The sequence below is a fragment of the Zonotrichia albicollis genome, chromosome 11 (assembly GCF_047830755.1).
Source record: "Zonotrichia albicollis isolate bZonAlb1 chromosome 11, bZonAlb1.hap1, whole genome shotgun sequence".
NCBI classification, from domain to species: domain Eukaryota; kingdom Metazoa; phylum Chordata; class Aves; order Passeriformes; family Passerellidae; genus Zonotrichia; species Zonotrichia albicollis.
In genome coordinates this window covers 15,281,120-15,300,829 of record NC_133829.1, presented here as the reverse complement: position 1 = coordinate 15,300,829, position 19,710 = coordinate 15,281,120, and the positions used below count along the sequence as shown (strand labels likewise).

General features: G+C 41.6%; 1 protein-coding gene across 7 annotated transcripts in view; it reads left to right on the top strand.

The window, feature by feature from the left end:
* Window positions 1-19,710, top strand: part of HERC1 (HECT and RLD domain containing E3 ubiquitin protein ligase family member 1) — a 97,308-nt gene that overhangs the window by 10,270 nt on the left and 67,328 nt on the right. For 6 of the 7 annotated variants that reach the window (XM_074549488.1, XM_074549491.1, XM_074549490.1 and 3 more), the window contains exons 1-4: window positions 3,762-3,929; window positions 16,754-17,709; window positions 18,924-19,019; window positions 19,319-19,513. In XM_074549488.1, the coding sequence (XP_074405589.1) occupies window positions 16,780-17,709; window positions 18,924-19,019; window positions 19,319-19,513 (1,221 nt within the window). In that variant the 5' untranslated portion in view covers window positions 3,762-3,929; window positions 16,754-16,779. Of the gene's footprint in view, window positions 1-3,761; window positions 3,930-16,753; window positions 17,710-18,923; window positions 19,020-19,318; window positions 19,514-19,710 lie in introns of those variants that run through there. The other variant, XM_074549487.1, reaches the window with a different exon arrangement.

Sequence of the window (19,710 nt, the reverse complement as noted above, 5' to 3'; positions counted from 1 at the left end):
TCATTGCCATGACAACAGCAAGGCATGCCAATGTTAGCAAAGTCTGCTGGAAAAAGAGAAGTCAGTAAAATCAAAACACAGTTAATTGAGGTATTTAATATATAAATTCCAATTTTCTGTAAAGAGCCAAAATTATCCTGCATTGTGGAAAAATAGTTAAGAATAAGCCCTAGATAAATAGCACAGCCTCATGCTGGACATTGGGTCTTGTCCTGGCACTGCATTATAAAAAAAGATCTTACAAAAATAGTGAGAGTGGAATTGCTCATAGCCCTGGTGAAATGTTTGGATCAGAAGAGGATGAAGAGTTAAATGTGGTTACTAAAAAAGTAAAGGATAATTATTAACAGTCAGAAAAATGTTTGGTGTCAAATTGTGTGTTGTTCTGTCACTATACCTATCTTTTAATTGCTTAATATTAAAAGTAAATTTGCTAGGATTACATAAGAGTATATTTTAAACTAATAAATAATGCAGTAACTCATGCAAAGTAATAGGGAATCATTGATGTAAAACAGGTCTTGTAGAGCTAAATGCTGGAAGAAATCTGCCTCAGTCAAGTGAAGCTGGGAAGGAGGAAGACTGTGGGTGGGACGTGAGAGGTCTGCATCATGGAGGATTATTGCTGTTTGAAAGAAGAGGTGAAGCACAGAGATAACAGAGGTCCTGTCCACAGCCTCCTTTCTCCTGAAACCTCCATGATCAGTCATGTGGGCTTTCTCTTGGCCTCCCTCTATGCTTTGAAGGGAAACTATTTTGGAAATAGAGATGGAGGATGAATGTCCTGCAGTCAGGGACATAGGGGCTGAACTCTTGAGATTTGTAGTTTTGAATACTTCTGCTTGTGCTTGCTGTGAAGGAGGGGGAGAGGATGAATGAAAAGCTGTGATTCAGGTATTCCTGGCCTGTGGCTGGGGGTGTCCCATACAACTCTTCTCAACTTTTTTTGTTCCATTCACCCTGTTAATATATAGCTAATATATATATATATGGAGGGCTCATCTTTCCTCTGGTATGTCCTCAGGGTACCCAAATGAGTTTCAGGAGCCTCTGCAATTTCCAAAGGGCGCAAGTGCTGTGTTTTCATTTAATGACAATTGACTCTCAGATGAGGTGGCTGAATGGTGGTGACAGCCATTGGTAGCATCAGAGCAAATGTAGACTTGTTCCCCTTATTTATGTCCTTACTTTCAGACCTACTGGAGCTACTGCAGGCTAGAATGCTGTTTGCTTTGTTTGGGCTCTCAGTAATTCTGCCAGTACTTGCCTGTGATGCACTAGGCCTCCTCATCCTGCACCACTTGCCATGCTAGGGTTTATTCCAGTGTGGAAGCTCCTGAGTCCAGCTCAGGCACTGGGGGTCTGGCTCTGAAGGAGAAACTGTGGAAGCCACTTGACTCACCAAAGATTGTAGTTAATATTAAATATTAACAGTTGCTGTCTAATAAACAAGCTTCATGTGAGAATTCACAAAGATGCTATTCATAGCAATAGCTACTCACAGCATTGCAGTAGCAATGGTCCTCCAGTGTAACCTAAATTCTGAGACCAGGGAGCCTCTGGAAACAGCCCCTGCACCTGCATCCAGGCAAATGGCAACCCTCGACTCTCAGTGCTGCAGAGGGATTGATGGGCTGGGTAAATACAAACAAAATAGAAAACCTTGCGATTTTGTGAACTTAATATTTAAGTGTATGTAACTTAAAGGCATTAGACATTTGTGAACCTAAGAAATTCCTTGAGAATTATACAATGCTTGGCTGCAGGTGGAGCCTTCAAGCCATAAAAGCTGCAGTTAATGATGAGATTTTGTCTTCATGTTGTGATTAATGTGTGTGGGCGTGGGGCATGTGAACATGGAGAAGAGCACATATTGCTGAGTGTGTGTTTATTATTCTTTCTCTTCTGTGGAATGGCAGATCTGCTGGACATGTCTGCACTGAATGTGTTTTCATGCATCTGTTGATTTTTTTAAAGTTTATTTCTTATACAGCATCCTTTGGCTGACATGTCTGAAATACTTAAGGAATACTGTAAAACGTTTTTATAGTTAGCCCCTATTTTGATGGTATTTGTTAGCATAGGTGGTCTCATCAATAAAGAAGGTGCTCATTCACAGCAGAGTTTGACTATGATTTTAGACAAGAGATTAGCTGGTGTAGTTAGAGGTACAAAACAAAAAAAAATCTTACAACTTATTGAACAAAAATGGGTTGTCTTGACCATTATTCTCTGGGTTGATCTTACATGGGTAAATTGCCAACAGAGACTTTTTTCTTAATCTGTGATTTTTAGCTTGGTTGGGTCAGACTTTTCAAAGCAAGACATTTGAGTTTTATTCTGATGCAAACGCTGTGCATCCCGGAGTTGCCTTTTAGGGGACAGAATGAAAAGCCATCCATACCTGGGACGTGTCTCCAAAGTGGTCAGTGACATTTTGTCCGATTTTGGTTGGAATTTGTGTCATGAAATGCAACAGTCCCTCCAGGGAGCTGAGCTCTGCCATTGGGGACCTCCCCTAACACTTCATAACTCAGAATAAAGCATTGAGGCTAATGAGGAGAGATGCAGGAAACACAGGCTACAGGACAAGAACACAGGATGGGATCGCTGATCCACTGGCACTGAGCCAGCCATCAGCTGTGCCTTGGGAAGCAAAGGCAGCAGCAAGCACAGAGCAAAGTGTCCCCAAATATTGTAGGGCTTTCTGTGGACAGGGCATTTTTCAGCCAGAGGAGATGTCTTTGATAAACTGATGGATTTTTTCATTTCCTGTATTTTTTCAGTCTCTTTTTGAGTCCAGGTAAACTTCTGCTACATTTTGTCCTGCATCAAGGTGTTCTACAGCTTAATTATATGTGAATGAAGAAATAGTAATTCTTTTCCTTGTTCTGAATTTTTCATCTGCTAGTTCCTCTTGTTACCTTTCAGCTCTTCCACTCGAAGAGCATAAACAATTATTCCCTGTTCACCTATTTCACATCACTAATCTTTGTAAGCTTCCATTGTGTTCCTGACTTAGGCTGATGTACTCAAACATATGCAGTCCCTTCTTGCAGAGTTTTCCTCTTGCTTCTGGTCAGTTTTCCCACTTAGTTTGTGAATATCTACTGACTCAGTCATGACATCCCTAATATTGTAGGGACTGTACCAGTTCCTGTGGCTATAACTGAGATTTCTCACTGTGTTGTTTGTTGCCGCTGTGGCCTCACTCATCTTGGTGTGCTGTCCTTGCTGCCACCATCTGAGCCTGTGACAATGCTCACCGCATCCTTTATCCTTCTTCAGACTTGGAATTCCATTCCTCAGTGACAGTTTGACTATTTGCTGTTATGTTGTTCGTTTTGTTTAAGCAAACACTTCAATATCCTCCTGCTTGTCCTCTAATGTGATTCGTTCTGCCTTTTCCGCACCTCTTGTCCCTGCGTACGGCATCCATTTCTCTTCACTGCATGTCCAATACATCAATTCCATCAGGATCCCGGCCTAAATGAGGTGCTTCGTTTCCCTGACCCGTTTCTTTGGTCGTTTTTATGCAAAAGCATTAGTCTGCTGTTCCTCACGCTCGGAGAAGCCCAACAAAGCCCAGTATCAGGGCACTGTGTCCGTTGCCGGTGCCCGCCGCGCTCCCCTTCAGCCGGGCCGAGCCGCTCCCGCCGCGGGTTCCGCCGCCCTCCGGCCTCGGGGGCGCGCCGCGCGTGCCCGCGCACGGGAGGCGGAGGCGGGGAGCGGCCGGCGCTCTCGCGAGAGCCGCGCGGTAGCCCCGCGAGATCGGCGGCTCCCCGCCCGCGTCATGTTTTCCCTGTGACAATCCGGGCCGGGAGGACGCGGCTCCCGGCGGGATCTCCGCGCTCCGCTCTCCGCGCCCCGCCGGCCGCTCCCGCGGGGCTCCCGGGCCGAGCGCCGCCGCCTCCCCCCGCCGCTGCCTGGTGAGCGCGCGGCCGCGCGGGGCTCGGAAGCGCGGGCAGGGGCGGGAGGCCTGGGCGAGCCCAGGGCCGGGATGGCTCTCCCCGCGCCCTCCCCGCCCCACAGCACCGCGGGGCCGCAGCCGCGGGCGGCCGGGAGCGGGGGAAGGTGCGGGAGGCTGTGAGGGAGAGGGGAGGCAGGTGGGGCCCGTCAGGTGTCACTGCCCTGTTGCTGAGGGTGGGAGAAGGAAGGGCGTCCTCCTGCAGCTCTTCTTCCTTCGTGGAGGATTTTGTGCCTTTTCAAAGCGGTATAAACTGCGAATTCTGCACTGTGCTTCGACTGAGGTCCTCGGAGCCTGTGCTTTTACCTCATGAATGCTCTTGTAGTGTGGCCGTGCATTTTCCTCCAAATGTTAAATGCATCTCTGGGTACGTGCATCCCAGGCGGACCCGGCAGGTGTCACAAAATTCAGTCTGAAATTTGTCATGTTTGCCTTGATCAGCTGCGTGCATGACTGTGGGTAGGTGTTCCTTGTGTCTCCACACCTGTCATCTGAATTGCACGGTCTTCCCATGGCGTGTTTGCTGGGTCTTGCTTGCAATACTGAAACATTATGTGTATACTTTTACTTAAAGATGATTTGTTTTGTATCTCAAAGTGAGGTCCTAGCAGGTGTTTTGTTGTTGTGTTTTGGATTTGTTTTGTTTCTAACTGCATATGGTTAATTTCATTGGTATGTTGCCGTACACAAGCTGCTTTTCATGTTTTTTAAAGGGCAGAATCCTATTGTTATGCCCTCTCCCTTTTACAGTGCATAGGAGAGGTTTAGTGCAGTTGAAACATTTTAATTTCTGTTGGTACATATCTAAGCTGATTGATTCCTCGTGAATGGTGTAATTTCTTTAGCTGGAACTGTGTGCTCTATATATATGTAAACATATCCTGGATGTGTCTGTATATCTGCACGTGTATATTGTCTTATGAGGTTGACCAGATTTGTAGTTTAGCAGAGTGTTCTATGCTGGTATTTCATAATAAAACCTCAGTTTACAAGTGCTGAATTTAATGCTGCTTGTTAGAGACCCCATACATATACTATGTCTGCTCCATTGGGATGTGGGACTGTGGAGGACTTTGATCTGAGGCTTAAGTCTCACATAGTTTTGGGGAAAATTATAATAGATATTTAATGTGGAAATGTAGACCGTGTACCTAGTCAGTTTACTACTACTTTCCCATTTTGAGAGGAATCTGGTTTTGTGTGAAAGATTAAAAGCTGTGCAATGTTGTGCTACAGGACAGAGTGGCATTGCCCATCTCCTGTAGCCTTGCACCTATGAGGAGTTTGTTGGGTGGCTGTTTCACAGTGGTTGTGTTTTAAAATGAACCATCTTAAAGCTTTTTGTCTCTAGAGTGCAAACCTGTAGTGAGGTTTTCCTCTCTGCTCCTGTGGTCTTATTTAAATATGTCATGGATGTTCTGTTCTTTGAACATTAAGACTAGACGAGTTTATGGGGTTGGAAGTATGTAAGTTGAAGGGGAAGTGGGAGTCTTGACTTTTTTTTGAAAACTATGTAAAGGAGGTGTTTATCTAATTGTTAATTAAACAAAGGGATGTCAAGTCTTTGACTTATTTTTGCCAAGAGACTGCTTGGCGTAGTAAGAATGTAACACAGTATTTTTTTGTTCATCTAATCTGTGAATTGAAAAATAGTTTAACAGTAAAAATTTGTTCTGCTGTTTCAGAACTGAATTAAATAGATAGAAGTTGATTAAAGATCTTTGGGTTTTGCCTTTAGTTTACCAATCTGAGGTAACCATGAAGTTTATTTTTCAAAGAAAACAGTATGGGGGGTGCTCTACAGAAGCATATTAATATTTTAATTTATTAATAATATGAATATTTTAAATTATCAGTAATGACTGGAGTAGGACCAGTTTAAGAATGGGGAAGCTGCATATGAAATTAGCAGTAATATTTGTTTTTGAGTAGTAAAATTACGTATGTTTAAGACGTTAAGACACATGTAGTATTCCAATTTTTCTTTTTGTTTTTAGTGTTATTATTCTTGTAATACTCATGGGGTAGAGATGTGCTCATTCCCGTTTTAAAAATAAGTAATGGAGACAGAAATTATGTGTATTTTAGGTAGGCTTGGTGGAGCGGGTCATAGGTTGTTAGGAAGTCATTGACCTTTCAAAGCAATGGCCTCAGATCCTGTACAGATACTTTATCTTCCTCTGTTCGTGAAACTTGAGAGATTTTTTACCTTGCACTGGTGTGTTGTAGTTCAAAGCAGATGCAATTCTCCGTGGCTGTTTCTGACTCCCTGCCGTCAGTCGTGGGCAGTGAGTGGTGAGCTCTGTGCTGCTTGTTTGCCGTGCTGGGCTCTCAGAAGTGCTCAAACTCTGAAATTGCTGCCGGGTTTCTTTTTGTCTGTCTGCCTTGCCCTGACTTACAGTCAAGTGGAGCATTCAAGTCTAGTAGGTGTTATTAGCTCTTTGAAAACACGTGAAGGAGCCCTCAGAAGTGGGAGCTGTGCTGTCACAGGGCTGCTTGCAGTAAGTGCAGGAGTGCTGCAGCTGCTTGCTGTGCTTTGGAGTCATTCAGAGTAACCCCTGGCAATTGTCAATATGAAGAAAAGGAAACGAAGCCAGTCTGGAGCCCGGTGGCTGCAGGGTTTGCCCATCAGCAGCAAGTGTAGCTGTGACCTTGGATCTGGCCAGGTGGGTTCCCTGGCCTCTTGTGATTGGCCTGATGTCACCGGGCTGTTTGGGAGGATGTTCAGGGGCTCCAGCAATCATCTTCTCTGCTGGAAGTTGGAATTAATTTGCTGCTTAAAGAGGAGCCTGCACTTTGAGTCCTTGTTAGTAACAACTTTTTCTTTTGCTGTCTGGACTAGATAATACTGAAATTTCACCCTCAAAACATTTCCTTACAAATGCGTGAATTTACACAACAGAAGTTTCTTTTTCAAGTAGTTCTAATAGGAGTTCTCTGAGTCAAGAAATGCAAATGTTAACAGGAAGTGTTAACACAAAGGGGCATCCACAACTTAGCTGGGCACCCTGCTCCAGTGTCTCAGCACCCTCATTGAGACGTTTCTTCTTTATATCCAACGTTAACCTACTCACATTCAATTTAAAAATTTAAAATGTCCTGTCACCACAGGCCCTGATAACAGGTATCTCTCCCTTGCTCTTATATGCTCCCTTTATATATATAGATATTTATTTATTGATCTATCTATATATATGTGTGTGTATATATCTATTTAAGGGCTGCAGTCCACCTTTCTGCTTACATACAGCTAACTTGAAAGTTGAATGTGTTTGAATTTTGACTGTGTGCACATATTGCACTCTCCTGTCTGTTGCTGAGTTTTCAAGTCATGATTTCTAGTAAATACATCTCTAAAACTTCTGTAGTTTTTGCAAGAAAGTGTTCCTATGTGTTGTGGTTTTTGAAAATACTGTTACTGCACTGCACAGTAGAATTACAAGTGATGGTACCTTTTGGGGAGAGTGGTAGTGCTAAAACCTCACCATGGTTTTTGTCCCTTTTCCAGTGCAAGATCAGGCACCTTTCTTTGCTCAAATTGTTGGGATGTTTTGATGCATAGAGAATTTCTGCTTCTCAGCTCCTCTTCACTAACTGCTTGTGATGATTGTGGATGTGGAGCACCTTGCATTCTCAGCTTTTGTTTCAGTAACCTTAAAGCATCTGAAGAAGTAATGGATTAAATTGATTTTTCTAAGTTTATCTGCTGAACAATAATGATCGTTTTTATTTCTCCTCTGCTTGGGTAGATTTTGTACAGCCCCTGGGGGTTTACATTGAGAAGCCATGATAAGGTTTTTATATCACTTTCCTTTTAAACACTAAAGTCAAAAGGGCAAATAGCTTTAATTTCATATTAACTTAAAAATAACTTTGTCTTCCTTTAGTCTGTCTCCAAAAAGATGTTTGGAGTAACCAGTTGTGACCAGCTGAAAGCATAGGGTTATATTGGTTTCAATACTATTCCTGATAATGAATAAATGAATGATCCCACAAGAACCTAAAATCGTGTAGGAAGACGAAAAGTGGAAGAATATCAAGTAGAACCTTAGCATGGCTTACTTCACAAATATAAGGTTAGGTGGAATTCAGTATTTGGAAAGAAAAGTTGATGGTTGTTTGCATAATTACTCTTATTGTGAATGATGATGTCATTGCTTTAGTTTCCATCTGCTGAGCAGGAGGCTGATAGCGGGAGGGAAGGTGCTGCCCTTGTGCCCGCTGCAGACAGGTGTTCACGTGCATTAGTGCCGGTGTGTGTTTCACTGCCGTGTTCCAGTACTGAAGGACAACCTGCTGGAGCTGCTCTTCTTGCTTTTTCTGGGTTAGTTCCTTTTGTTCCTTGCTTCCTAGTCCAGATTTGGAGGAGATCACAACTTGTTTTTTCTCTGCTGTTTCACAGTCCATCTCCTGTTACTGGTGCTGCTGCCTTTTTTATTTCTTTCACTGCTTCTGAGGACATTTTTTGCTTTCAATTCTGTGTGAATTTATAGTAATTTCTCTGCAGTGCAGGCACTTTCTAATTTGTTTTCTGTTCCATGACTGTTTTGGATAGATTCCATTCATCTTGCATCTCTCATGACAGTGTGTCCAGACTACATGGACAGGCCAAAAAGAACATTTGAAGATTCCTGCCTTGTATAGTGACCTGCAGTGCTTTTTGGCACTGGTGGAATATTGAACAGATAACTCCTCTAGCCAACATTATGTCCTGTTGGTTTCAGCTGTCACAGTGTCCCCTTGCTGGAAGCCATATGAAATGTCTTGTGGGTTTTACATTTCTGTACATTTCATATTTTTGGTATGTGACAAGGCAGGATTTTAGTTACTTTTATATATTCTTGGTTTCTAAATCACCTTTGCAGTAAAAGGCTCTAAATGTTGTTTGGAGCTGTGATACCTGCTGCTGAATCCTGTATATACAATCCCCTGTTTAGGAAAAAAGGGAAGCAAATAATTTCAGGTTACTTGTGCTTTCATTGTAAAATTCTAATAAGGATTGCAAAAACTGCTGCACTCCACAGCTGGCAGCACGTGAAGCAAGATTCTTACTGGGACTTTGTGGCTTCTTTGTAAGAAGTGTGAAAGACTGGAATGATAAGAACTTCAGGTAATCTGGCTTTTTATGGAATGTCAGGAACTGTTAGGAGTGGAACTTGGCAAAAGCAGAGAGCAGGCCTCCTGTTGCACAAAATAAAGGTACAGCCATATCTTGAACTTCACATTCAGCCTGGAGTTGTACAGGTTAGGAATTCGACAGAATATTGAGAAAATAATTTAGTAGTCTTGGATACAGACTAAAGACTTTGGTTTGCTGGTCAAAACGTTACATGGATTTGAATGAAAAAATAATTTAAAAGGGTTCTAAGAGCTTATGCTAAGAAAGTGAAATGTTGGAACTTTGAAGAGATTCCACTTGTATAGTGCAGCTGTAATACTGTCATCACAGTGAGGCAGTAAATAGAAACATAGATTAGGTTTTCTCTCGTATTTTAAGCAAATTGGCTTTTCCAGAGCTGTGATTGGCAATGAACTCAGAACTTCTCCTTTATCAAAAATTATCTAAAATAACATCCCAGAATAAGTTCTTCAGTAGTCAGTGTCACTTGCAGTGAATGAATTGATTTATATTTTTAATGAGCTCATGGAATTATCTGATCATTCTGATTGTGAAATCTTTCCTGAGTTGTGCGTGAGCCACAAAATGCTCGATATTTCTGACCCATCACAGAAGTTCATTTGCAAACAAAGCTTTAACTCCGTGTAGCAGCATCAAGAGCTGTAGTGGGAGCTGGCTGCCATCTGTTTAAATATTCCATTTTCTGCTCCTTTTTAGAAACCACCCAGGTGACATCAGGCTGAAGGGACCTTGAGCACAGGAGGTGCTCTGGGAGTCCCTCAGGGTGAAAGCAATGAATGGAGCTGTTGCAGACGGCAGGAAAGGAGCTCCCTGTCAGTGAGCACACAGTGAGGAGCTCTGTGTGTGTGGTACAGCACTGCAGCAGCCAGTGCACACTATTCACTTGCACAACCACATCTTCCCAGTGAATTCTGGTGTTTCCTGCCTTGATGTGACTGTACAGACTTCTTGTGTTGCAAGCTTTTGTCATTAGGTTCCCATCAAATAAATGTAGTCAGCTTCTGACAAAGGTTGCTGAAATTGCTGATTGCAGAGAGGGAGAGAGTGAATGCTTGTGAGGTTTATTTTTCTTCTGAGAAAACTTTTTATTTTTAGGATATAGAATATTTACGGCTTTATAGGTGCAGTTTTTCAAGAGATTTGCAGAAAATAAAGCTTTCAGCTACTTTTGTAGGAGTTCTAAGAGCCTGAGCACTTGGCTTCTGTCAGAATAATTTTGTGTGTGCTTGATGTCTGCTGTAATCAGGCTAAGTTAAAGAAAAACGTGGTAGTATTTTGTAGCTTTGTCAAATTCCACCCTTGTTATATCTTCAGTGTGTGTGCTAGTGTCACTGATTTAAAAAAACTGATTTTCTTCATACTAATGGAAGATACTGTCCATAATTTTATGCAATTTATATGTTTGAAAATCTCCATGGACTGTGAGTAGTTGTGCCTACCTTAAACACTATGTTAAAATAATTCCCCTTGTTTGCTGTGCTCATTTGACAACACTTGATGTAACATGAATTTTGCTTTTTATCCCTGTATTACAATGTTTATTCTTTGGGCCTTGTGCAGGGAGGGAAGCACAAAGCTGTAAAATAGCAATTAAGCAGGAAGATTCAGGCTTGTACAAGCAATGGGAAATCACTGTGCTTCAAGATTTACCTCCATTTCTGAGCGGATTGTTCATGGTTTCCTTTTCACAGCCTGGACAGCAGCTGCACCTTCTTCCTCCTTATCTGTGGGCTTGCATTATTCTCGCTGGAAACCCGTGCTCAGCTGCCTTTGGCAGTGGGGTGGATGCAGCCTGTCTGTGGGGGAAGGGCCCTAAATCAGCTCCTCCCTGCTCGTGTTTCGGTGCTTTCTGTCTGTTGATGAGTTGTGTGTGTGCACTGAGGGCTTCAAAAGCAAAACGTGTTTTGTGGGGAGACCACTCTTACACTCTCTGATCAAATCAACTAGATGATAATTCTGGTTTTTAAGGATCTTTTCTACAACTTTCTTTGAAACAAAGCATAAACCCTTTGTTTTTTTCTTGTCATGACTTTCATGCTTACATGCCTTCCTGCAGCAATTCAGTGTCACCTCTTTTTATTTGCCTGGAGCTGTTCCTGACCTTCCTGATCTCCTCAAAACGAGCTACAGTGTGATGTAGCCACACTGTGCAGCTTCTGCCCAGTCTCCACCTTTCTTTAAATTGTTCCAGCAGTCTTTCTCTTAGATCTACACACAGCAACTTCTGAAGAGCTTTTTTAAATTCTAAGCATTTTTTAAATTAAATCTAAACCCTAGAAGGGAGCTTCGTATTTACTTATATCAGGGTAAATTTGTTGGGTGCATGGAGGTGGTTCTTGGTGACATTCAGGTATCTCCCATCATTTCTGAGCTGACATGGGAAGGGAAGGCTGTGGGAATTCCTTTGGGGAATTGTGTATATTCTGTCCAAGACCTGTCTTTCCTGCTGGACTCAGAAACAGAACTTTATAACTTTATGGACTTCAGCCTTCAGCCCCCTGCCAAAGTCCCTTGTGAATGACTCTCATTTCCCCTGTTCCCTTGCAGTATAGGAGTGCTTGGGGCACTTTCTGAACTCCTCACTCCTCTGACTGTGTTCAAGGTGAGAATTTCCCATACCAACTTCTTTAGTAATGTTTTTTCCCACTTGTGAGTTCTTATTCTTGCATTTGAAAGTGATCAAAGCTGTCCCACTTACCTCAAAGTGGCAAGACCTAAAAACTTCTTGGTTTCCTGAAGCTGTAGTAAAAATCTGAAAAAAATGTTTGTTCTTAGAGGTTTGACAGTCTCGCTGTCTGAGCCAACCAAATGGATTTATGAGAAATATTTAGTGTCTCCTTTGTTCCCTTTCTAGAGAAATCTCTTTCCATAGCTAATTTAGGAGATGGTGCTAAGTGGCTGGAAAATCTGCTGTTACTTCTCAGTCCCATTTTCCCTCACATATATCACTTTATATAAACACACACAAAAAAATTATACAGAATTTTCTTGATAATTTCACTTTGATGTTAACTGAAATGCTTTGGAAGAATTATTCCCCTTTGAAAATAAATAATTGTTGCAGAAAGATTACCTGTGTTTCAGACACATGTACATGAAACACAGATATTTTTAGTATCTAATATAAATACAAAGAAAAATATATAAATATAAAAATATAGAAATATTTGTGGTGGAATACCTATTTCATTGTGTCTCCTGGTCAGTTGTACATTAAGGTGTGAGTCATCCATGCAGTCAGTGGCTTGCTATTGTATATATGCAATGAGCAAGCTGGGATTAATGGCAAGATCAAATTCCTCTTTCTCTTTCTGTGATTAAATGGCTGTGGTGGCAGAGAGAAAGAAGGAACAGCATTCATAGTTTATCTCCTCATAATTTATTTCTGTTTCATGGAAATAACTTGTATGTAGTTAGATGCATCTCCAGTCTCTTACTTTATTCTTGTTTGAGATAGGGGAATAGTTCTTTTTCCTAAAAAAAGATGCAGTTTTTCTCAGTGAAAGAATTGGCTGTTTGGCCTATTTCGTTATTGATTTAAACTTACTTTTAATTTTTATATGCCCAATTGTCCATTGTATTTAATAATGACTTGCAATAGGCCATTCACACTTTGAATACATGTAATGTGTTAGTTATTGTAGGCAAGCTTCCACCACAAAAATTAATATTTAAAGTGACCTGTAAAAATTAGCTGGTGGTTTCAGGCTGAATTGATTCCTACTTAAGAAAAAACAAACTCTTTAATAACACAGAATATTTCAAATTTTTTAACATTATTTGCTAGGCCACTGAAGACTGCATGCTTTCCCTATAATATGACAACTTTCCTCTTTTTCCTTATTTTTCTCAAGAGGGAAAATCTTAAGTGCATCAGTTATTATTAGTGTATACTCTGTCTTGCTGACAAACATTTGCAGGCTCTTGATTTTTTGTTTACTTTTTGCTTAAGTGCAGCAAACACATCTAATCAAAAACTTCTTAAAAATCATCATCTAACTAAATATATGGAGAGAAATAAGTGGATAAAGGGGCAATGAAATTTGTCATCAGCTTTCTTTCTGAGTTCTTGGCTGTGTGGAAATGCATGCCAATCACTGAATTATTGTGGTTTCACAGTCGTAGGGCTGCTTGTAAGTTGATTTCTTTGAATTTGAAATGCAGCCAGTTACCTCCTGTCTATGGTTACCAGTTATGACAAGATGTGGAATCTTGATTCTGAGCTTAGAATTTGGGTGCTAGTTTGGCTGTGTGGTGTGGGTTTTTTTGTGATGGGGAAAACCATGAACAGAGCAGAAGTACCTGGTTTTGACTTTTGAGCTGGGAGGGACAGAATCAGGGATACACAGTCAGTCTGCACTGGGACTCAGCTTTGGCACTTACAGGTTCACCTTCAGATGCACTTACAGGCATGGACTGATAAAAGGAAAAAGAACCTTTGTCTGCTGCCGGTAATGTTCATGTTTCTTAGAACATTAAAAGAGACCTCGCTTAAGAATATTTTCTTCCATAATTTAAATGATCTGCTCTCCTCTTAGCTCAGGCAAAAGCCTTCTCTGATTATATTCCTCGTGTTTTCACAGGTTTCACTTTAAAATTCTTTCCCTCACATTCCCTTTCATTTGATGGAAGAGAGCAAAGAGCAGTTGGTGTGCAGTGCAGGGATGGGTACCAGCAGCTCTCCCTGTGCTTGTGCACTTACTCCAGCAGGGGATTGATGAGCTGAGCCTTTCCCTGAGTTCCATGGCAGCCCTGGCTGTGGTTGGCAGGGCGAACACTGGAGGCAGCTTGGTTACCTTCGAGTCTTTCCGTGCAGCTCCAGTTCTGCCGCTGCTGTTCCGGAGGAAAAATTCTCCATCCCGGCTACACACAGCTTGGCTTTCAGGGTTTGGTGTGTGCATTTCCCCCCCACCGGTCCCTGGAGGGAGCTTTTGAAATAGGTGTTACATTTGGTAACACTGTTGAAATCTTTGTTCAGCTATGTGTTTTAAGTCCCATTTTAGTTGATTTACCAATAGGCAGCCGTAAAATATATGCAAAAATGTACTGCCCCAAAATGGTGATTTCCTCAACAGGAACTGTGGTTCTGAAAGATATGACAAATAAGTTGTGTTGCACATTCTCACGGTTCACTTCTTTTTTTTCCCCCCCTGCTGAGGAGCAGGAGGAGAAAGGGAGGAATAAAGGCAGATAAAGTGGATGTTTTGTTTCATTTGTTTGTTTAATATAAATCCCAGAAAGTTCTGGGTACTTTAGTTTGAAGTGTTTGAAGTGTTCCAGTGTTGAAATAGTTTTATAAAGCTGTTGCTATACATTTAGATTGTTACAGGTTTATGATGACAAGAGAAAAGTACTTTTCTCCCCTTGTCACAGGTTTCTGGCTTCTCCCTTTGTGCCTGGCTGTGTGATCAGTGTGTTCAGACGGTGTGTGGGACTGGCCCACCCTGCACACTTGGTGCCTTCTGCATGTTCACCTGGCCCTGCAGCGCTCAAATACAGGGAAACAGCAGTGAGCATTCACTTGAGTTTTCACAGCCAAATGTATTTTCTTTTTGTCTGCCCTAAAAAGAGCTCAGATGTTCATGTCTAGGCTCTGGAGCAATTATAAACCTTGTATTTGTGGCAATGAGCTGGAAGAAATAAACGTACCTATACCCTGTGTAACTGTTAGCTGGTTTCTGCTTAACTTCAGTGATCTGTAGTAGTTACATGCAGAGAGAGAGATCTTTTACATTTGTATTCAGAGAGTATTTCCAGGATTATGAGCAGTGTCTGGTTAAAGCCTTCTGCCTGTCACATGAACCTGAATGTTATTTCCAAGGTGGACCAACAATTTCTTCTGAAAGCTGCAGGAGGAGAGTAGGGCACTGCTAAGGGCTCAGCTTTGAGCTTCAGTCTCTATTTTTAGAGATGCATACAAGGGCAGGAGGGAAAAAATCTATCAGTTTTCAGGAAAAGCAGCAGTATCTGCACCTTTGAGGTACATGAGCACATTTTGAAGTTTCTGAAAGAAGAGTAGGTGGTGAAAGCATAAAGCCCATGAATAAGTCTGTTTGGGAACTTGTTAATGGAGCCACATCCCTATGTTTCACCTCTTGATAAGGCACAAACAAGACCAGAGTTAGGACATTTTCATTAATTGGCCTTAGAGTTTCTGTTAGGATCCAATGGTAGTTAGCAGATACTTTGTGACAGATGAGATGGTGTTGCTCTTTCTTCCTTCAGCAGGGTCCTGGTGTGAGAGTACCTGTCTGTGTCACTTGGAGGCTGAGTGCTGGCAAGTTTTGTGGTGTGAGTAGACAGAAGGTGTGTCTTGTATGAAATGCAGGGAATGCTCCCTGCTCTGAGTGGTGCAAAACAGCAGTGGCTGCAGGTTGGTGGGATAGGCCTGGCTAAGGGGCAGGTACCTGGGGCTCATGGAAAGCTTTTCTGAAGGTATTCATCTCTTGTAGGGGAAATTGGACTGAAATAAAAGTAAGTGCTTAATAGCACACAGTATGCTTTTTTGGCAGATGTATTGGCAGAATAACTGTAGTAGTTTATGTTTTTAATTGATGATTTTAGGTGTGAAATGTCAAGATAAAACAAGTACCAAATTGCACTGCCTGTTAGCCGTTGTCCTGCAAGCACGACATGGCAGCAGCACTGACTTTCACTGCATGGCAGAGAGTCCCTCCACCCCCAGGAGTTTAGTTTGGAATTAGATCAAATAGGGCTCACACTACCAAAGGACACAAAACTCTCCTTTAGGGAATTGTAGTACTTTTTGGTGAATTTGTAATGTGTTAGGACTTACAGGGTCAAAGAACAGAAAGTAATCATTCAGAACCTATGTAACCCATGGTTAATGATTATAAAACAGGAGTCAAACACATCTGGTTTGTACAATAGGAGGTAAAGCATTGCTTTAAAGAAAATTCTTTTAAAAGGAGCAGTTTGAAAACACTCACTTTGAAGAAGCATCTTTGCATATTAAGCTATGAACTACCTTGGCAGAAGGTAGAGTTGACATCAAGAATCCTCTTGAAGAACTGGAGTTCTAAATGCTACTGGCATTAAAATTAGTAACTCGAGTGTCTCTTTGGGATCAGAATGTTCTTTTAATTTGTTAATTGTTAAAAATTTCTCAGACATAGACTTAGAAGAACCCTGGACTCAACTATTTGTGATCAGTCTGTGTTCTTGTATGTGAGAAATTTTTCGAACTCAGTGTAGGTTTTTAGGAATTGTGATCCTTTATTCAGATAAAATAGCAAAATATCATACCATTACATGGATGATCCTGCAGGCATAATAATCATAGTGCTGAGATATGCTTACCAGCCCTGCACCTTTGTGGTTCTCGACATCTAAATCTTACATTGCCTTATCTGTTAAATGCTGTTCATGTCACTTAGAAGAATTAAATTTGCTTTATATGAATTTTTGTGTGTATGGATTTAGAAAATGCAGACTGACTTACACCGAAATTCTTACATCGTGTTAAGTAAATTGCACATGCATATAGGTGAAACAGTGGAACTGGTAATTCTTGGTGGTCAGTCTTTCTCTGCTTACCTTCTGAAAGGATTATTTGGGTTTGTCCTGCTGTCAGTAATAAGATCTATAGGTAATATTGCATAATTGACAGTTTTTTTCATTTTCAGGACTAATGGCAAAGAAGTAAACCAGCATGGCAGCTATGGTCCCACCTGTGAAGCTGAAGTGGCTTGAACACCTGAACAGCTCATGGATCACAGAAGACAGTGAATCTATTGCAACAAGGGAGGGAGTTTCTGTCTTGTATGCTAAGTTAGTTAGCAATAAAGAAGTAGTGCCATTGCCCCAGCAGGTTCTGTGCCTCAAGGGACCTCAGTTACCAGATTTTGAGCGGGAATCTCTATCTAGTGATGAGCAGGACCACTACTTGGATGCCCTTCTTAGCAGCCAGCTGGCACTGGCAAAGATGGTGTGCTCAGACTCTCCGTTCGCTGGAGCTCTGCGAAAGCGTCTCCTTGTGCTGCAGCGAGTCTTCTATGCACTTTCTAACAAGTACCACGACAAGGGGAAGGTGAAGCAGCAGCAGCACTCACCAGAAAGCAGCTCTGGCTCCACAGACGTGCACTCTGTCAGCGAGCGCCCCCGGTCGAGCACCGACGCGCTGATAGAAATGGGAGTGCGGACTGGGCTGAGCTTGTTATTTGCACTGCTGAGACAAAGCTGGATGATGCCTGTGGCAGGACCTGGCCTCAACCTCTGCAATGATGTTATCCATACTGCAATAGAAGTTGTGAGCTCTTTACCACCTTTATCTCTAGCAAATGAAAGCAAGATTCCACCTATGGGTTTGGACTGTTTGTCACAAGTAACAACTTTTCTTAAAGGAGTAACGATTCCAAACTCTGGGGCAGATACTCTAGGTCGTAGATTAGCTTCTGAGCTGCTTCTTGGTTTGGCTGCCCAACGAGGTGCCTTGAGATACCTTCTTGAATGGATAGAAATGGCTTTAGGTGCTTCAGCTGTGGTAAACACCATGGAGAAAACCAAGTTACTGCAAAGTCCAGAAGGGATGATCAGCTTTGATTGCTTTATGAGTATATTGACCCAGATGCGACGATCTCTGGTAGGTGTAACCACCTTTGGATTTTCTGCATTCCAGTGTAGCTGCATTCTTAACTGAGTAGTTACTGCACCCCAAATGCCAGTTTGCTGAATATGTTAGAAAGGGGGCTTTTTTTGTGATCCCCCCCCCACCGTGTTTTCTTTGTTACCCACCATCTCTTTCTCTTCCCTCCTGCCCACCTGTTCCCTCATAGGTAAAGATGAAACAGCAAAACAGTCTCTATGTTGCATTTTGGTGTTATTTTCTAACTTCAGGGAAAGAATTGAGAACATAGTTGATCCACTTGGACTTGTACATTTAAGTTCATAGCAGAAAAAGTTAGAAAATTCAGTTCTGCAATAGACCTTGTTTCCTGTTCGTTACTTTTATTGCACATTTCTGCTCCCCCATTCACCTAGGCCTCTGCTTATTCATCTTCAGAATGTTCAGCAGTTTTGCTGATGCTCAGAAATTAATGTGATAAAAAATGAGCTAAATTGGAAGTGTGGCACATTGCTTTGTATATTGAGTGCTCACTGCTGGTGCTGGATGAATATTGCTTTCCAAGGTATGAAATTGTTGCACAGTGCACAGTCAGAAGCTGTGGCAGCCTCCTGTCTTGTGGTGCTCAGACTGAAACTGGAAATGACTTTTCCTCAAGTGGTCATACTTTCCTTTCAGGCTTGTACTGCTTGTTAATAAACATAAACTTTAAAATCTAAAAGAGATTCTAAAAAAGATCTAAAAACTGTTTTGAAGAATGAGGTCCATGAGAAGAGCATGGCAGTAGCAGTATCTGAATTGGAATAAATGTTTTGATGGACAACTTTATTTGCTGTTGGATTTGGGCTATATATACAATTAGAGACCAAAATATGAAAGATATGTAAGCATAAAATTATTTATTATTAGTAATTTAGAAATAATTATCACTTTAGACACAAATAACATGCATTTCATTACAAAATAGTATTGGGAGAAATTAACTCCAAACCCAGATACCTTCATGAAACTGAATCAGTGAGAATGTGGGACTGGCACTTGTGGCAGTTCTGTTTTCCTGAAGTGTGTGCAGGTAACAGCTCAGGAGAGAGGTAGTGTACTTATGCTTTTATAGAAAGATATGTTGATTTTTTGCTTAGCCATAAGAACAAGTTCCTGATGTATTTTGTTCAGGTGGACTGTTGCTGTATTGAAAGCATATTTCTCCTAATAACAACATTTAAACATTGTAGGGATCATCTGCTGACCGAAGTCAATGGAGAGAGCCAACCAGAACATCAGATGGCTTGTGTTCTCTGTATGAGGCAGCTCTGTGTTTATTTGAAGAGGTATGGCTTGAAAAAAACTTCTAAGCTACTGTAGTTTACTTCCTCTTCACACATGAGATTGGTGTGCACATGTGGGTGTAGTGATTCTGGGGTCAAAGAGGTGCAAAAAACATTGAAAAATAAAATGTAGTGGGATAAAGTCATTAAGCTAATTAGTTGGCAAGCTCATGATACAGGCCTGGTGATTTGTATTTTAGACAGTTACTGTGTTGAGGGGCAATTAAAGCTGCATTAAACACTGTGACTGTATAGGAAGAAATATGAAATGCTGCTGTGTAATAAATCTGTGGTGTGAACAGGTTTGTCGAATGGCCTCAGACTATTCCAGGACATGTGCCAGCCCTGACAGCATTCAGACAGGTGATGCTCCCATTGTGTCAGAGACCTGTGAGGTGTATGTGTGGGGCAGTAACAGCAGTCACCAGCTGGTGGAAGGAACTCAAGAGAAAATACTTCAACCCAAGCTTGCTCCAAGCTTTTCTGATGCACAGACGGTGAGTGACATCTGTTAATGGTACATTATGTAACATTCAGCAGCTTCATAGTCACAGTATGAAACTGAAAAATAGTACTTGATTTCTGAATGTCAAGTTGTAAGGAAGCAAATTGTAATGGATGATGTTCAGAACTGGTCACACAGGTTATTTTACTGAGAATATCACACTACTTTTATTGATGCCTGGGAAAAACA